General features: G+C 38.1%; 1 protein-coding gene and 1 non-coding gene across 2 annotated transcripts in view; both read right to left on the bottom strand.

Moving 5' to 3' along the window:
* Positions 1-15,185, bottom strand: part of Cpne8 (copine 8) — a 189,905-nt gene that overhangs the window by 19,744 nt on the left and 154,976 nt on the right. The window contains exons 15-16 of the mRNA XM_028869232.2: positions 11,495-11,676; positions 3,627-3,754 (exon numbers count right to left, since the gene is read on the bottom strand). Coding sequence (XP_028725065.1) covers positions 3,627-3,754; positions 11,495-11,676 — 310 coding nt within the window. The remainder of the gene's footprint in view (positions 1-3,626; positions 3,755-11,494; positions 11,677-15,185) is intronic.
* Positions 6,022-6,188, bottom strand: LOC114693089. Its single transcript, XR_003734505.1, has one exon. It is a non-coding gene; the product is annotated as a U1 spliceosomal RNA (small nuclear RNA).

The raw sequence follows: 15,185 nt of genomic DNA, 5'->3' as shown, positions 1-15,185 counted from the left end.
TGTCATAGCCTCAATAATGATTGCTGTTATGATTTCACTGACTGATCACACAGATGGAAGAGATCAAACATCATGCACCCTTCAAATTATTCTGAAATTAATTACAGAAACTCCAAAATAAAAATGTCAGTTTCTAGCACATTAAAACTAATTTTAACTGGTCATCTAGATCCTAGAATGTTCTCAATGTTAAAAACAATCAAACAAAAGGAGACAGGCCAAGTTGAAAATGGATCAGGGTTAAACTAGTATTTACTTATAAACAGGCATGGTGAAGGAGATGGCAAATTTGAAGCCACAATAGTCGTTCTCACCTTGAAAGCAGGGCTAGGTGAGTGGGGTGGTAGCTAGACACTGGAAATCAGGGTGCCAGGCTAAGCTGCTTGTATTTAGATAGACATAAGGTGTCCACAGATGTTGAAAAGCATTTTTATAGCGTTTGAAACATTCCCTGAATCATACTGAGTAGATACCACTGGAAATGCAAGGAATTGGAAGCATGGTGTGTGCAGTCTCCAAAAATAAATACAGAACCATAAATGCTGCAAATCTGAGGCTTTGTGTTTTGTCTATTTCACATTTTTTATCAACCCATTATTATTATCTCAAAGTCAAGTTAATACTGAGAAATCAGTCAAAGTGAGGATGTGCACAAAATTGCTATTCCTAAAGAGGATCAAAATGCCGATAGGGATATAACAAACAGCCTACATTTCACTCATGCAGGAAACACCCTTGAAAGATAAAATAAGCAAACAGAAAAATATGGATATGTGCTTGATCTGACTTAGGTACAAATAGGCTTTTTGTTTTGTTTATGAGATGTGGTGTTATGTATCTCAGATGGCCTCAAACTTGATATGCAGCCGAGGATGACCTTAACCTTTGAACCTATTGCTTAACCTCCTGGGTGTTGAGATTACATGCATGTACCTCATACTCAGTTTATGGGGTGCTGGGGATGTACACAGGACTTCGTCTATGCTAGACAAGTACACTAGCAACTGAGTCCATTCCAGACCCAAGTCAGCACTTGTCTGCTTGGAGAGTGCTTACTTCTTTTTTTTTTTTTTTTTTTTTTTTTTTTGGTTTTTCGAGACAGGGTTTCTCTGTGTAGCTTTGCGCCTTTCCTGGAGCTCACTTGGTAGCCCAGGCTGGCCTCAAACTCACAGAGATCCGCCTGGCTCTGCCTCCCGAGTGCTGGGATTAAAGGCGTGCGCCACCAACGCCCGGCTAAGTGCTTACTTCTTATATGGGAAGCTGGTGCTGTCTACTGTTGAAATACATTCATATGAGATGACATATTCAAGAAACTATATAAACAGAGTATATGTATATGTTGACTGTGCTGCCATTTTGGATAAAGAAACATATGGAATATTACAATTGAAGTTCTAGGATGATGATTTTTAAATGAGCCAGAAACTATCTATCTTAATACAATATTAGCACTAAAATTAAATATAATTTTAAGATAAAGAAAATGGGAAAAGCATTTATTTCAGAGATTTATATTAAAAGGTCATCAGGTAGAACTTTTTAATGTCCTGGGAAGAAAAGATAAGTGATATAAATCTAGCTTCGGCTGTGTTCTCCCATTTGAAGTATAATAATAAATAATTATTAGATCGTGGCTTTTTTGGAAGCATCTGAAAGCTTTAGTCAACAGTGACATCTATATTTGAGATTTAGAAAATGCTGAGTGATATAGAAAGGGCAACAGAGTATCCATAGGGACTGCACATTTACTATTTAATTATGCCTTACTTTCAACAATGTATTTCATTTTGTTTTGCATGTGTGTGGCGTGTGTGTGTGTGTGTGTGTGTGTGTGTGTGTGTGTGTGTGTGTGTGAAGGTGCGTGCTCACCTGTGGAAGTGAATTGGAGGCCAGGGACTGAGGTCATCTTCAATCCTTTTCCACATTTAATTTTTGAGACAGGATCTCTCACTGAGCCTAGAGTTCATTGGTTTAGTTAGGATGCTGGCCAATGAACTCTGGGCATCTATTTGTCTCTCTATCCCACCCCCAGCACTGGGGCTGCAAACATGGGTCACTAATTCTGGGTTATAGAGATTAGAACTCAGGTCTACATATGTGCACAGCATGCACTTTACACCCCCCCCCCCCGTCCAATACTATGCTTTAACCAGAAATTAAAAAGCATACAGAAAATTTCTATATAAATTTAACTTTTATAGTACTGGGACAACAAACACAGAACTGATTCATAAGTACTGATTAGCATATTTAAAACACTGGGCATGAATCCATACAAAATAGGTTCTGTCATTTTTCTTTTATGTGTCTCTCATTAAAAAGTGATGTGTATGGTATTCTTAGAACTGTTTTGCACTAATGTGGTTTTGATCCTGTTTTTCTTGGCAGCCATCAATAAACTTGAACGGTTTAAAACAAAACATTTCTCCTGTAGGAAACTTACAAAGTCGATATGATTTTTCAATTTATAAATAATAACCAAATAGCTGATTGTGAAATGAATGTCTTGGGGACAGAGAGAACAGCACACCATAGAGAAAGAAAAGGAGGCAAAAGTAAGTGTCATCTATCAAAAAAAATCAGTGTTTGTTGTTATGAATAAATAATGTTGAGATTCAGAATTCATATGCTAGCATAAATTATAGAAGGACATATTTGAGAAATCCAAAACCAAGAGTCACCATAGAGAAGTGGCCTCTTACATCTTTGTCATCCTGAGGTCAGCCCTGACTGCCAAGACAGTTTTACAGACTTCCCCATGCCATGTCATGCAAAGTAGAACACATTGAGTTTCTGGTCACATCCAACAGGGAGAATGGTAAAACACCAGAATGTTCTAAGTATCAAGGTCTTATATTGCTTTTTTATATTGAATGCAGACTGATTTCTATTTCTAACTGTATATTCAAAAAGGTATAGGACTGGACCTCCTTAGTCAATTTCAAACTATGACAGAGTTTTATAGGATTTTCCACTAACATGAAGCCAGGTTTTTTTTTTTTTCAGGGATTTGTAAAGTGATATTTAATCCATTTATGTATGAATGAAACATCAATATGTATAAATAGAGTTTATGTTTTAACATTTTCTCCAGAATGTGCAGTCTGAGTCATCAGCAAATTCTCCTCTCAGTACTGTGTACTATATACCAGCAGACTGCTGGGAATTCATAAAATTAGCTTTTATATTAACCTCAGAGAGGTTGAAAGAACGTGCCCTATATATCACAGAAAGAATGCACTTGTCTTAATGGGATTGTCTCATTATTTTTATGCCACCACAGGACCTGACATTGATATGAATGACTCCAACATTTTACGATCACCATCATTCTTGTTTGTTTTCACGTATTCTTTTCAAAGAGAAGGCTTTCCCTGGTTGGGAAGGACAGGTCCTGACATAGCCTAATGCATGACTCTTCACTTGAAACTGATCTAAAGTTCTCTGTATAAAGTATTGTTGATTACTTGGTGGGGACTACTCTGCATCTACTTCCTACCTCTCTCAGAGGCAAATGAGAAGAAAACACCTTGACCGTGGAATTATGGTGAATGATGGGTAGTTTTAAGCATGATCCAATACATCAGCCTGTACTAGCATAGGCAAATTTCCCGCTCTCTACTTACCTTGCTACGTGGTTTATTACAGGAGCAAAGTTGGTTGGCCCATACAGCTGCACAGATTTCAGACTTCTATAATAAGCTTCCATGACCCCTTCAATGCCATCACAGTAGGGATTCTGAGGGTTGCCATTCTTGTAGAAAATTACAGGCAAAAATTAAAAAAAAATTAGTCTCCATGAAAACCAGTTAAAAAAATTTAATACACACCGATATGCATAAAAATAATTTGAACTTAAGGTTTTATATTAGCAACCCCTCTAACACTGATGAATTAACTGGTCTGCAATAGATATTACACAGATCATAATATAATGACCATATATATATATATATATATATATATTCTAGTTTAAAAAGAAAGTGTAAAAATGTAAAATAATCTGAGAAAAATTTAAAATAATCTGAGAACCACAGCAGGCATTTTAAAAATCAGAAGTGTCTAAACTCCAAATTGATTTGTGCACACTTAGAGATTTTATTTAAAATCTGGAAAGAAGAAAATTAATAGTAATAGTGTTTATCTCTGGGTGGTTAGGTATTTAGTGCTTTTCACTCCATATCCTGAGCATATTCTACATTTTCCCAATTTAATATAGGTAGTAAGCATGGAATTACAATCTGAAAAAAGTAAATGCTTTCAATTCAGTTTTACTTGAAAACTGGAAAAAAGCAAAATATTTGCTATGTTCACACTTTTCAGGTCATGGATGTCTGACTCTGCCTAGAGAAAGGGTCACAAGGAATATAACTGGAGAATATAAAGTGAGAAACATTGAAACAAGAAAAAGGGGAGAAAAAAATCAAAGAGGATATCCATGTAGTGTGGGTGAGTGGAGCTGGTTAGTAATAAGCCCTTGTTCTGGGAACAGTGCCCACATGGACCCCACACCCTTCCTTTCTCACACTGCCTCTGCCCTGGCACTGTCAAGGTTAATCCTCCTGGTCCAGATTTTATGTTATTCAAGTGAGACAATGTTAGTTGTTGATTTCTTGTCCATCTAATTGTCCCTAATGTTTTACCACTTTGTATCTTGGCATCAAACAGTACTCTACACTGTCTCCTATATGTGGGAGAATTCCAGAACAGCTAAGGTGGGCTGTTCTGCAGCAGGCCAGCTCGTGGGGCTCTGGCAGTTTAAGATGCTGAAGTGAGTTGTAGTCATCCGAAAGCCTGATATGGGCTAGAGGAAGAAGCCAAATGGATGTGCCTTAGGTTTGTTTCTAATGGCATCTCAGCTAACTTCCCCAGAATGATTAATCAGAGAGAAGGACAGAGCCCAGAAGCTTCATGTGAGACATTCAGTAGCTGGTCATCATTGTTTCTCCTCTGCCCTATCTGCTAAGACTGGGCCCCAAAGAGCCACCTTCTCAAGGTAAGGACAATTAGGCTTCTCCTCTGGAAGTAGGACATACAAAAACTGTAGGTATATTTAAAGACATAAAAACTATAACTGTATTTAAACAGCAATAACTCTAGAGTACATATTTATCCCCAAACAATCACAATAACTGATCATTTACAGCTGAGGTTTGTTGAATTCTATGCAGCAAGTTTTGTACTGAATAGTCAATGTATCTAAATGTTAATAGCTAAAATGGTCGGGAGAACGCTGTTGTACTTAGCACATAAAGAAATGAAAACACTGAGTTCGTAGCTCATCCAAGGTCACACAACCCAAGACAGATGTAAACTATGACTCTAGGACGTCTGGCCTTAGCACTTGATCCCTTCACCCCTTCATGTCTCCACTTAGGACACAGCCAATGTTTTCAAAAACTGGGGATTTTAGAAAATAAGCCAGAGGGATCAACGCCTTCAATCTTGTTATTCATAAACAAGGGATTTATACTGAACTCTTCACTTTCAGTATTAAATTTTCTTCACAGATTTTAATTAATTAATCCCCATACAACACTTTTAAACTGTGATGGTTTGAATGAAAACGTCACCCATAGACTCAGCTATTTGAATTCTTGGTCCTCAGTTCCTGGCATTGTTTGGGTAGGCTTAGGAGGTGTGGCCTTGCTGATGGAAGTCTGACACTTGTGGTAGGCTTTGAGGATTATAAACCATGCTATTCCCAGTTTTCTGTCTCGGCTTCCTGTTTACAGCTTAAGATGTGAGCTGCCTACTGTCACGCTTCCCCATCACGATAGTGACGGGCTTCTAGCCCTCTGGAACGGCAAGCCCCCAGTAAGCCTTTCCCTTTCTAAGGTGCCTTGGTCATGGTGTCTTATCACAGGAACTGAAGAGTAACTAATACAGAAACCAAAAACAAACAAATGAACATACAAAACAAACAAACAGGAAGTGCCACCCAGAAAAACAAATGCTGCCAGTTCTCTCCAATATGGAGGTACTGGCCTTGGGTCTTTAGAATTTTGTGTATGTTTCACATAAGGGAAATCACAAACACAGTCCCCCACTACCACTAATTATGCAGTTGAGTATCTCACGTTTGTGGAAATCACAGGGATCAGCACACATCAGGAATGCAATGGATAAGCCTCGCCCTGGGAAAACCGACCTTTGTGATCACGGTATCTCCCCTGCCAGGTAATTGTAAGTACTTAGCTTGGAGTGTCTATAAAAGCCAGAAATATATAGAAAGAAAGGTGTCATTGGTGCAGGCTAATCTTAAGGAAGTAAGGTCAAAACACAAGTGGTATGAAGTGGGAAATGGGAATAATGGAAGGAGGATGGTTGAAGGGTAGGGGGTATATGAAAGCAGGGCGGGGGGGGGGGAAGATAATTAATGTTGTTTGAAAAAGCCATATGGAAACCTATTTTATAAGCTTCCATATATATAAAGAGATAGATAGACAGACAGACAGATAGATGATAGATAGATATAATAGAGAAATTGAGGATAGATAAAATACAGGGAAAAATGATAATTGGTTGGTTGGTTTGTTGGTTGGTTGATGATAGATAGATAGATAGATAGATAGATAGATAGATAGATAGATAGTTCGATCGATAGGTAGAAGTATAAATGGAGTTACCTTACTCATGGGGATATTGCTCCTCCCATAAGCCATAAGTTATCAAACAAACAAACAAAAACCCAGTTCCAGATGTGGATATCTCCCATGGAGTTGTTGGCCAGAGGAGTCCCAGAGATCCCCAAACAATACAGATAGTTTTCCTTGCTCTTGGTTGCTCAATAGAACTTGATGGTAAGACTCTAATGCCTGGTTGGCTATAATGTCTCAGGAATCCTCATGTCTCCACTTGCACAGTGCTGGGGTTATGGGGGCACCACCAGACAGAGCTTTCTATTAGTGTTTTTACATGGGAACTAGGGATTTGAACTCAGGTCTTTTTGCATTCACAGCAAACACTTTTCTAACTCTGCCCATCTCTCCAGCTTGGAGACGTGTAGACGAATTTATAAGCAGTCTTATTAAATAAAGAACAAGGAGCCAAATATAGGGGTGAAAGTCTTAGAGATTAGGGAAATAGTGAGAAAGAAAAGGGGAAGTACTGTGAATATCATTCTGTATGCTGTGAATGTGTTGCTCTGATTGGTTATGCTGATTGGCCAGTATCCAGATAGAAAGTATAGGCGGGACAAGCAGAGAAGAGAATTCTGGGAACAGGAAGGCTAAGTCAGGAGTCGCCAGCTAGGCACAAATGTGAAGCAAGATGTGAAGGCTGAACTGAAAATGGGTACCAAGCCACCTGGCTAAACATAGATGTGAATTATGGATTAATTTAAGTGTAAGAGCTAGTCAGTAAAAAGCCTGAGTAAATGGCCAAACAGATTTTTTGTTTTTTTATTTTGTTTTTTTGTTTTGTTTGTTTGTTTGTTTGTTTGGTGTTTTGAGACAGGGTTTCTCTGTGTAGTTTTGGTGACTTTCCTGGATCTCACTCTGTAGACCAGGCTGGCCTTGAACTCACAGAGATCCACCTGCCTCTGCCTCCCTAGTGCTGGAATTAAAGGCATGTGCCACCACTGCCTGGCTAAGCCTCTCTGTGTTTACTTGGGGGACACAAGTGGGAAAGACTTGTCCTGACTGTGGGTTGGGCGGGACACAGGAAAAACTTCAGCTACAGAGCTGACCTACTTCATCTTCTTTTTGAATAAGATTTTATGATGCTCTTTTCCCTTGAAAGGTGTAAGCTAATTAAAATTGAAACTCATTACTGATTTTAGGCATAGAAAAAAATATTATATATCAGCCTTAAGGGAACAGTTACAAACTAGGATAGTCATAAGCTACTTTTCTGATCAGCATGTTAACGTTTTCACTGGGGGCTTGTATGTCTATGGAACTCTTTCTCCTTCTCTGGAAGTAAAATTACAAGGTCACCATTTCCCCTCTTTTGGCAGTAGAAAGCCAGGCACTGTGTGCCCTGCTTATCACTGTGGGTTTCTGAAAGGCTGATTTCTCAATTAGTCCTCCTGCCCTAGGAGGTGGTGCTAAGATTTCCTCACAGCCAGGGATGATAAGAATGCTTTGTAATGCAAAGTCTTATCTCTTTAAGAATATATGCTTTGTATCAGTCAGATTATTTAAAACATTTTCCAGTTACCAAAATTAGACTTCCCCTTGAATGACAAAGTTGCAATGGGTTATAATAAGATTTTAAAACTAATTCCTTCAACAAATTATTCAGAAAGCAAGTTTTGTCTTTTAAACCCAATTAGATTGGCATTTGATGTGTGCCAATTTTATCTCAGAGGAGACCTAGTAACTAGTACTCATTATAGTCAGGAAAACAAAAGCACTCTGAAAATGGAAAATAACCATTAGGCACCAAACTAAATTTGGTTTATTACCATCAGAACCAATGTAATCCTGTTTCCTTAACAGTGCACAGGGCTAGTTTCCATAGATTTCACAGGCCATGACAGCAGTCTTAGCAGTTCTGAATTGGATTTTAAGAAGAACTTACAGGTCACATAATATACAGTTCATTCTAATCAGTGGGCAGTTTAATAAATATGACGACAAGAGTGAATGAGGATAAGGAAAAAGCAGAAAGGGAGACAGGATGGCAAAAATCTATGTACAAAGGTGAGAACTATGCAGACAGAAATTACTGATCTCATTGGGGTGAACATTATCATTCCCTCTGGGGGCTTTAAAACAGATCCAGCCCCCCACCCTCCGAGGCTCACACAAGGGGTTTTCATGGCTTTTTACATTTCTGGGAGGTTTTAGTTCTCTGAGTTGCATGGAATTCCCAACAGATACTTCCTTTTATATGACTTAGGAGTATGATGTGTGTGAATGATTTCATGAAAGAAAACAATGATCCCCTCCCCATAGCATCTTTTCCTAAGACTGTGTGGGTGATGGAACGGAGAAACAAAACTGAATACAGAAATAGCAATGCACAAATACTCATGAAAATGTGTGGGAAAGAGTCAATCTATTCATATAAAAGCTTCTGTGTATGATACATATACGTGTGTGTACATGGCTATGCATATACACATATGTATACATGTGTGTATGGCATATGTGTGCATGCATATATGGGTGTGTACATGCATGAGTGTTTGCATGTACGTGTGTATATGAACATGCATGTGCACATGTGTGCTTCTACACATGTACATAAGTATATATGTGCTCGCATGTATATGCACATGTTCATGTGTATTTGCATATGCATGTATGTGCACATGTACATATGTGTATTGCACATATGTGTATGTGTGTGCATACATGTACCTACATGTATGTATGTGTGCATTTGTATGTGTGTTGAGAAAGCACATACTTACAGAGACAAATGGGATGCTCTTGTGAGCCATAGTTTGATAATGGTTAAGAGCAGAGGTGTTAAGAAAAAGGAAGATTGGGGTTTGATCCTGTCCTTTGGACTCTGAACTGTCACACGGCTCCTGGAGATAGTCTCACCACACCAAGTATAAGTAGTGCATGAGTGTATCTGTCATGGTGTATCTACTGCTCATGGATTTTTTTGGACATTATATAAGATAATGAATATAAATGATGAGTTTGATTCTAATAATGTTCACTCAGTCTTGGTCTGTCTTCCTACCCGAGGAAACTGGAGCTGTGAGAAAGCAGCTAAGGCAGAGGCAGCACCACCACTGGGTAACGGTTTCTATCATCAGATGGGAGACGATTCATCACTGGTCACAGAGACATGATCTCTTGGCTCAACGCTGCACGTGAGCACGCTTGGGTGTGTCACTTGTCAACCACAGAAATGACGTTTCAATGCTCTGGAGATGAGGAAGCCTAAGATCGAAGAGCAGGACCATTGCTCGCTCCAGGCTGGAGGGCTGCTGGCTCCTTAGGTGACAGAGTAACTGCTCTGTGACTCCTCTGCTAAAAGGGTTTTATTCCCATGTCTTCATTCTGACATAATCACCGTGTGTGTGTGTGTGTGTGTGTGTGTGTATGCGTGTGTGTGCATATGCGTGCACATGTGTGTCTGTGTGTGAAGCCAGAGGTTGGCGGCAGGGGTCTTCCTTAGTTACTTTCTAACTTATTATTTGAACAAGATCCCTCCTCCCTCAAAGCTAGAGCTCACCAATTCAGCCAGACCTGCTACCAAGCCTTGGGGATCCCCATCTCTTTGTCTTCTCAGCACTGATGTCAATGGACACACACCCTCATACCCAGCCTTCCATGTGGATGGCGGAGATCTGAAATCTGATCCTCATGCTTGCACGGCATGCGTGTGACCCACGGAGCCATGTCACCAACATCTAGTCACCCCTCGGTAGGTCTGCCTTTTAGTTCTGCTAGTCCTGGCAACACCAGAACTTTAGACAAGATACATTCAGATCATAGCAATCTCTACATGAAAAAAAAAAAAAAAGATGGATTTTCAAGGATCTGATTTAGGTGCAATCTTTTTTTTATATCCATCCCTAACATTATATGACAACTTTGGTTTGATTACATGGAATAAATGTAAAGAGGGAAAAGCAGACAAGGCATGAATGGGGGGGGGGATGAGTAACAGCACATAAAAGGAGAAGGGACATTTTCAAAGTAAATTAATAATTAATTTCCTTTAGTTTAACAAATCATTCCTTCTATCAGGCATAATGAAGGATGGTCAGCTAAAGATAGCCACACATTCCTTGATGGCCTTTCCACGAGAAGCCAAAATTAATTCCCCTACCTTGAAATCTGTGCTGGCCATAGTAACTCACTTAGTAAAAGTAATGTCACACTTTAGAACTTCTAAGCCTGTGATCTAATGGATCTGGAGTTTCCATCTCAGACTTCAGAACACCCAGGAAAACTGGCTATGGGTGGGGAATATGAACACCAGGAGTCTACCATACTAGGTAGAGCCAACGATAAGCTGTGTATAAGAGGAAACTTCGGCTACTTCAGTCACCTCATCTCGGGCATCAGAAAATGAGCACAAGACAGGGAATGATCATAGTGTCCGTGCTACACAAAACACATGATGCAGACCAGACCTGAGGAACCGGAGTGGTGTCCAGAAGGGAGGCTCTGAAATATCACCTTAGTCAAATTATCCTTTAACCATTAAAAACGTCTGAGCTGAGGCCTGATATTTAAAACAAACAAACACGTATGCTTATCCAGTTATGTTTGTGATTTCCTTTATGACCCACAGACTATGAGTTTAACATATTTATTATAGGGATATTTATTATGCAATGGTGGATATCCAGAATAGACCTACTATGTATAAATGGAGGTTCTGTAGGCAGATTTACTGATAGTCTGTCTTTTATATGAAGTTCATTCTCCTAAGTGAACTATTATAAAACTGAAATGAGTGACAGTCACCAAGACTTGCTACCTAAACAAGTACAATAGACACAGGAAAACCAACACTGAAGTATCTGGCATGTTACTTGTTTTCAAACTGCCAAATAATTTTCATATATCATTACCAAAGCAAACTCGTGAGATATCCTTCCGTCTGGAGGCAGCTTTGCACCAAAACCAAGGGCTGGGAACATCTTATCGCTGTCATAATCTTGAACGATTTCTCCCACAGCCTTCAGGGCCATGCCGTAGGCGTTCAGTTGGTAAGGGTTCATGTAGTGGAGAGAAGTCGGCTGGGCGGGATTTCCTAAGGACAGAAAATGTATTAAAACACATGTAGTCAGGCCACAGATTTGTATTAGTACTGTAGTTTTTGTTTATTTGAGTTTCAAAGACTCAAAATTATCATTTTCCACCTCTCCCTACCCAGTGTCTTTGTCTAGACCTGGATCTTCACTCTACACCAATGGTACTTTCCCTTCTAAACTTCTCAAATTGTCACCTTGTCCTGAATTCACTCTCTTCCTTTAGTTTATGTCTCAGACACAGCAAACACCATTTCTTGTTTCTTTTGGCTCTTCTTGTCTTTTTCCCCCTGCCCTGTGTTTCTTCTGTTCTGTTCCATAAAACTGGCAATTAAAAAAAAATCAGCTACCAACTCCTTGAGTCTGTGACATTGTCTGAATCTCCCTTGTGCCTTCAACAATGCCAACGAAGATTGAAATGGTAGCTGCTGCATGACATTGAACTTAACTAGTAGCAGCAATGATAATAATAACAAGGAATTTATCACAGACTGAACATCTGACTTCATATCTCACAACCCTTTCAATAAGTTCTTTCTGAAACATTTGACTTTTGGCTACTATGTGTCTAAGAATATTCACATACAAATTTTCTTTCTACATGTTTTCATTTCTCTTGGACATATACCTTAATAGAGAAATTGCTGGTTTATATGGTGACTCTGAATACTACAATTTGAGTAACTGCCAAAATGTTTTCAAAAAGCAGCTACACCATCAACATCCACAGTATTATAAAGGTTTGAATTTCTCTAGTCATCAGATCAGACCGGTTCTATCGAGTCATGTTCATGGATGTGGGATGATATCTGTCCATAGTTCTGGTTTATGATTCCTGTGGTCTTAAGTACATCAAGAATACATTATTATAATTATTTTATATCCATATATTTTATTTGGAGAAAGATTCTGTTCAGATCATTTGCCTACTCTTTTAATTTATTTCATTTAAAATTTTTATTATTTATTTATTTATTTGTGTGTGTGTGTGTGAGAGAGAGAGCTTGTATGTGCCATAGTGTGTGGGGAGGGAGGGAGTGGTTAGAGAACAACATACGGGAGTCGCTTCTCTCCTTCTATCATGAAGGTCCAGAGGATTGGACTCAAATCATCAAGCCTGGCAGTAAGCATTTTCATCTACTGAGCCATCTTCCTGAATCCATTTGCCTATTTTTAAATTTTGAATATTTTTCATGGAGTAGTTAGAGTTCTTTCTGTATCCTAGACACAAGTGTCTTATAGCCTGTAGGCTTTGGACATATTTGCTACATTTAGGATTTGTCTTCTGTTTTGATAGATTCATTTGAAACATGAAATATAATTTTGATAGCATTCACTTTATTTTCTTTTCATTGCCCATGCCCTTGATATCACATTTATGAATCAGGTGCCACATCCACAGCCATCAAAGTTTATTCTGTTGTTGTCGTTGTTGTTTTTTTTTCTGAGCATTTTACAGTTTAACATTTGAAGCACTTCTGTTTTAGTGGAGTTTTGTACATGACTTAAGAGTCTTAATTTTATCCTTTTGCATGTGGCTAACAACTTGACCCAGCACTCATACTAAAAAGAATATTTTACCCCATCAAATTGTGTTTAGTATCTTTCTTTCTCATTTGCTTTAGCATTTCTTGACCCTTTGCAATACCACACAAAATTATACATGAATTTTTCCTTTTCTAAAATGAAACCTTTCAAATTTTGATATTGTATCAACTCTGTCAATCACTTGGAAGAAGATGGCTGTCTTAACAATGTTTGCTCTTATAATCCAAAACAAAATTTGTAAATTTTATTATGTAATTTTTCTTGGCATTCTTCTCAGAATAGAGTCTTCAGTTTGTAAAATTTATATATTTTGTGTTAAATGCATTCCCAATTTTTTCATTTTTTAAAAAAAACATTATTATAGATGCAATTATCTTATTTTCATTATGAATACTTTTCCTTGCAAAAATATAGAAAAGAATTGATGTATATATTTATCTTCCTTCCTGTAGTCTTGATCAACTCATGATTAACTGTAACACATTTTTAGTAGATTTCTCAGGATTTTGCATACTACAGGATATCTTCAAAAGTAGTTTCATTTCACTCTTATTTATTTACAATATCAATATTTTTTCTCTAACTTCCATGGCAACAACATCTAGTACAATGTTGACTAGAAATGATCAAAGCATTCTTGTCTTGTTTCCCATCTCAGAAGTCATCCAGCCTTTCATACTTAAGCATGATGTTGAGTAGGTTTTTTTTTCTATAGTTTCCCTCTACAAGGTTTGAAAATGTACAGCACAAATACATGTAGAACTTTGCCAAATGATTTCTCAGCATCATGTGGGATATTATTCATTTTCAAAATTTTAATATTCAAAAATCAAGTACTATAACATAGTCATATAAACAGCAGAAAATTAGAAAATTAATGAGCAGATGATATGCCATTATATGCTATTGGTTTTGAATATTTTACTGAATATTTTTATATATACATGTACATGAAAGGTGACTTCTAAGTTTTTTCTTATGATGTCTTGGTCTCATTTTCGCATCAAAGTATTAATGGCCTCACAGAAAGAACCAGGAGATGCTCTTTTCTCTTTGTTATTTGGGGCAGTTTGTGCAAGGCTGGCAATTTAAATATTTGGTAGACTTCATCAATGAAGTCTCCTGGAACTAAGGTCCAGTAGATAAACTTTGATGGTAGTTTTCTTCATTGCTAATTCAGTTTCTTGTTACACATTGTTCAGATTGTCAGTATCTTAAATGAGTTTCAGTTGCTTCTGTTTTTCTACTGAATAGACAGTTAATTCTCTTAGTTGGCCTAAAATTTATCAATAGAACAATGAATAGTTATTTCAACCAGTTGGATATAAGCTGAGTTACTTATTATGGGCCATATTTGATAGACATGAATCAAGATTACTGTCTGAAGGCATAATGCTAACACATATAATTTAACTCACAGAAAAAAAGTGAGCTGGTAGAATTGGGTCTCATTAACTGTGCTTCTAGCTCTTCTAGGAATAAGCCAACATATTATTAGTGAAAAGTTTTATAGAACTAGGTTTGCTCAATTGTACAAGAAGAAGTTTGGATTTAAGTGCTTTTTGGACCGTGATTTGGGGAATGTGGGTCAGTGTAAGAGAAATGCAAAGAGATAATGAGAGTTGTAGACACAATGAGTAATCTGCAGAGGCTCCTCAACATGCACTGGGGCATTGTGCTGGCTTCTTTTATGTCATCTTGACACAAGTTACAGCCATCTGAAAACAGGGAGCCACAATTAAGAAAATGCCTCCATAAGGTCAGGCTATAGGAAAATCTATAGGGCATTTTATTAATTAGTGACTGATGTGGGAGGCCCCAGCCCATTGTGGGTGGTGCCATCCCTCAGCTGGTTGTTCTGGGTTCTATAAGAAAGGAGGCTGAGCAAGCCACAAAGAGAAAGTCAGTAAGTAGCACTTTTCCATGGCCTCTGCATCAGCTCCTGCTTCCAGCTTCCTGCCCT

The sequence above is a fragment of the Peromyscus leucopus genome, chromosome 20 (genome assembly GCF_004664715.2).
Source record: "Peromyscus leucopus breed LL Stock chromosome 20, UCI_PerLeu_2.1, whole genome shotgun sequence".
Lineage (NCBI taxonomy): Eukaryota > Metazoa > Chordata > Mammalia > Rodentia > Cricetidae > Peromyscus > Peromyscus leucopus.
The sequence above is the reverse complement of the archived record's forward strand: the minus strand, read 5'-3'. Positions and strand labels throughout refer to the sequence as shown.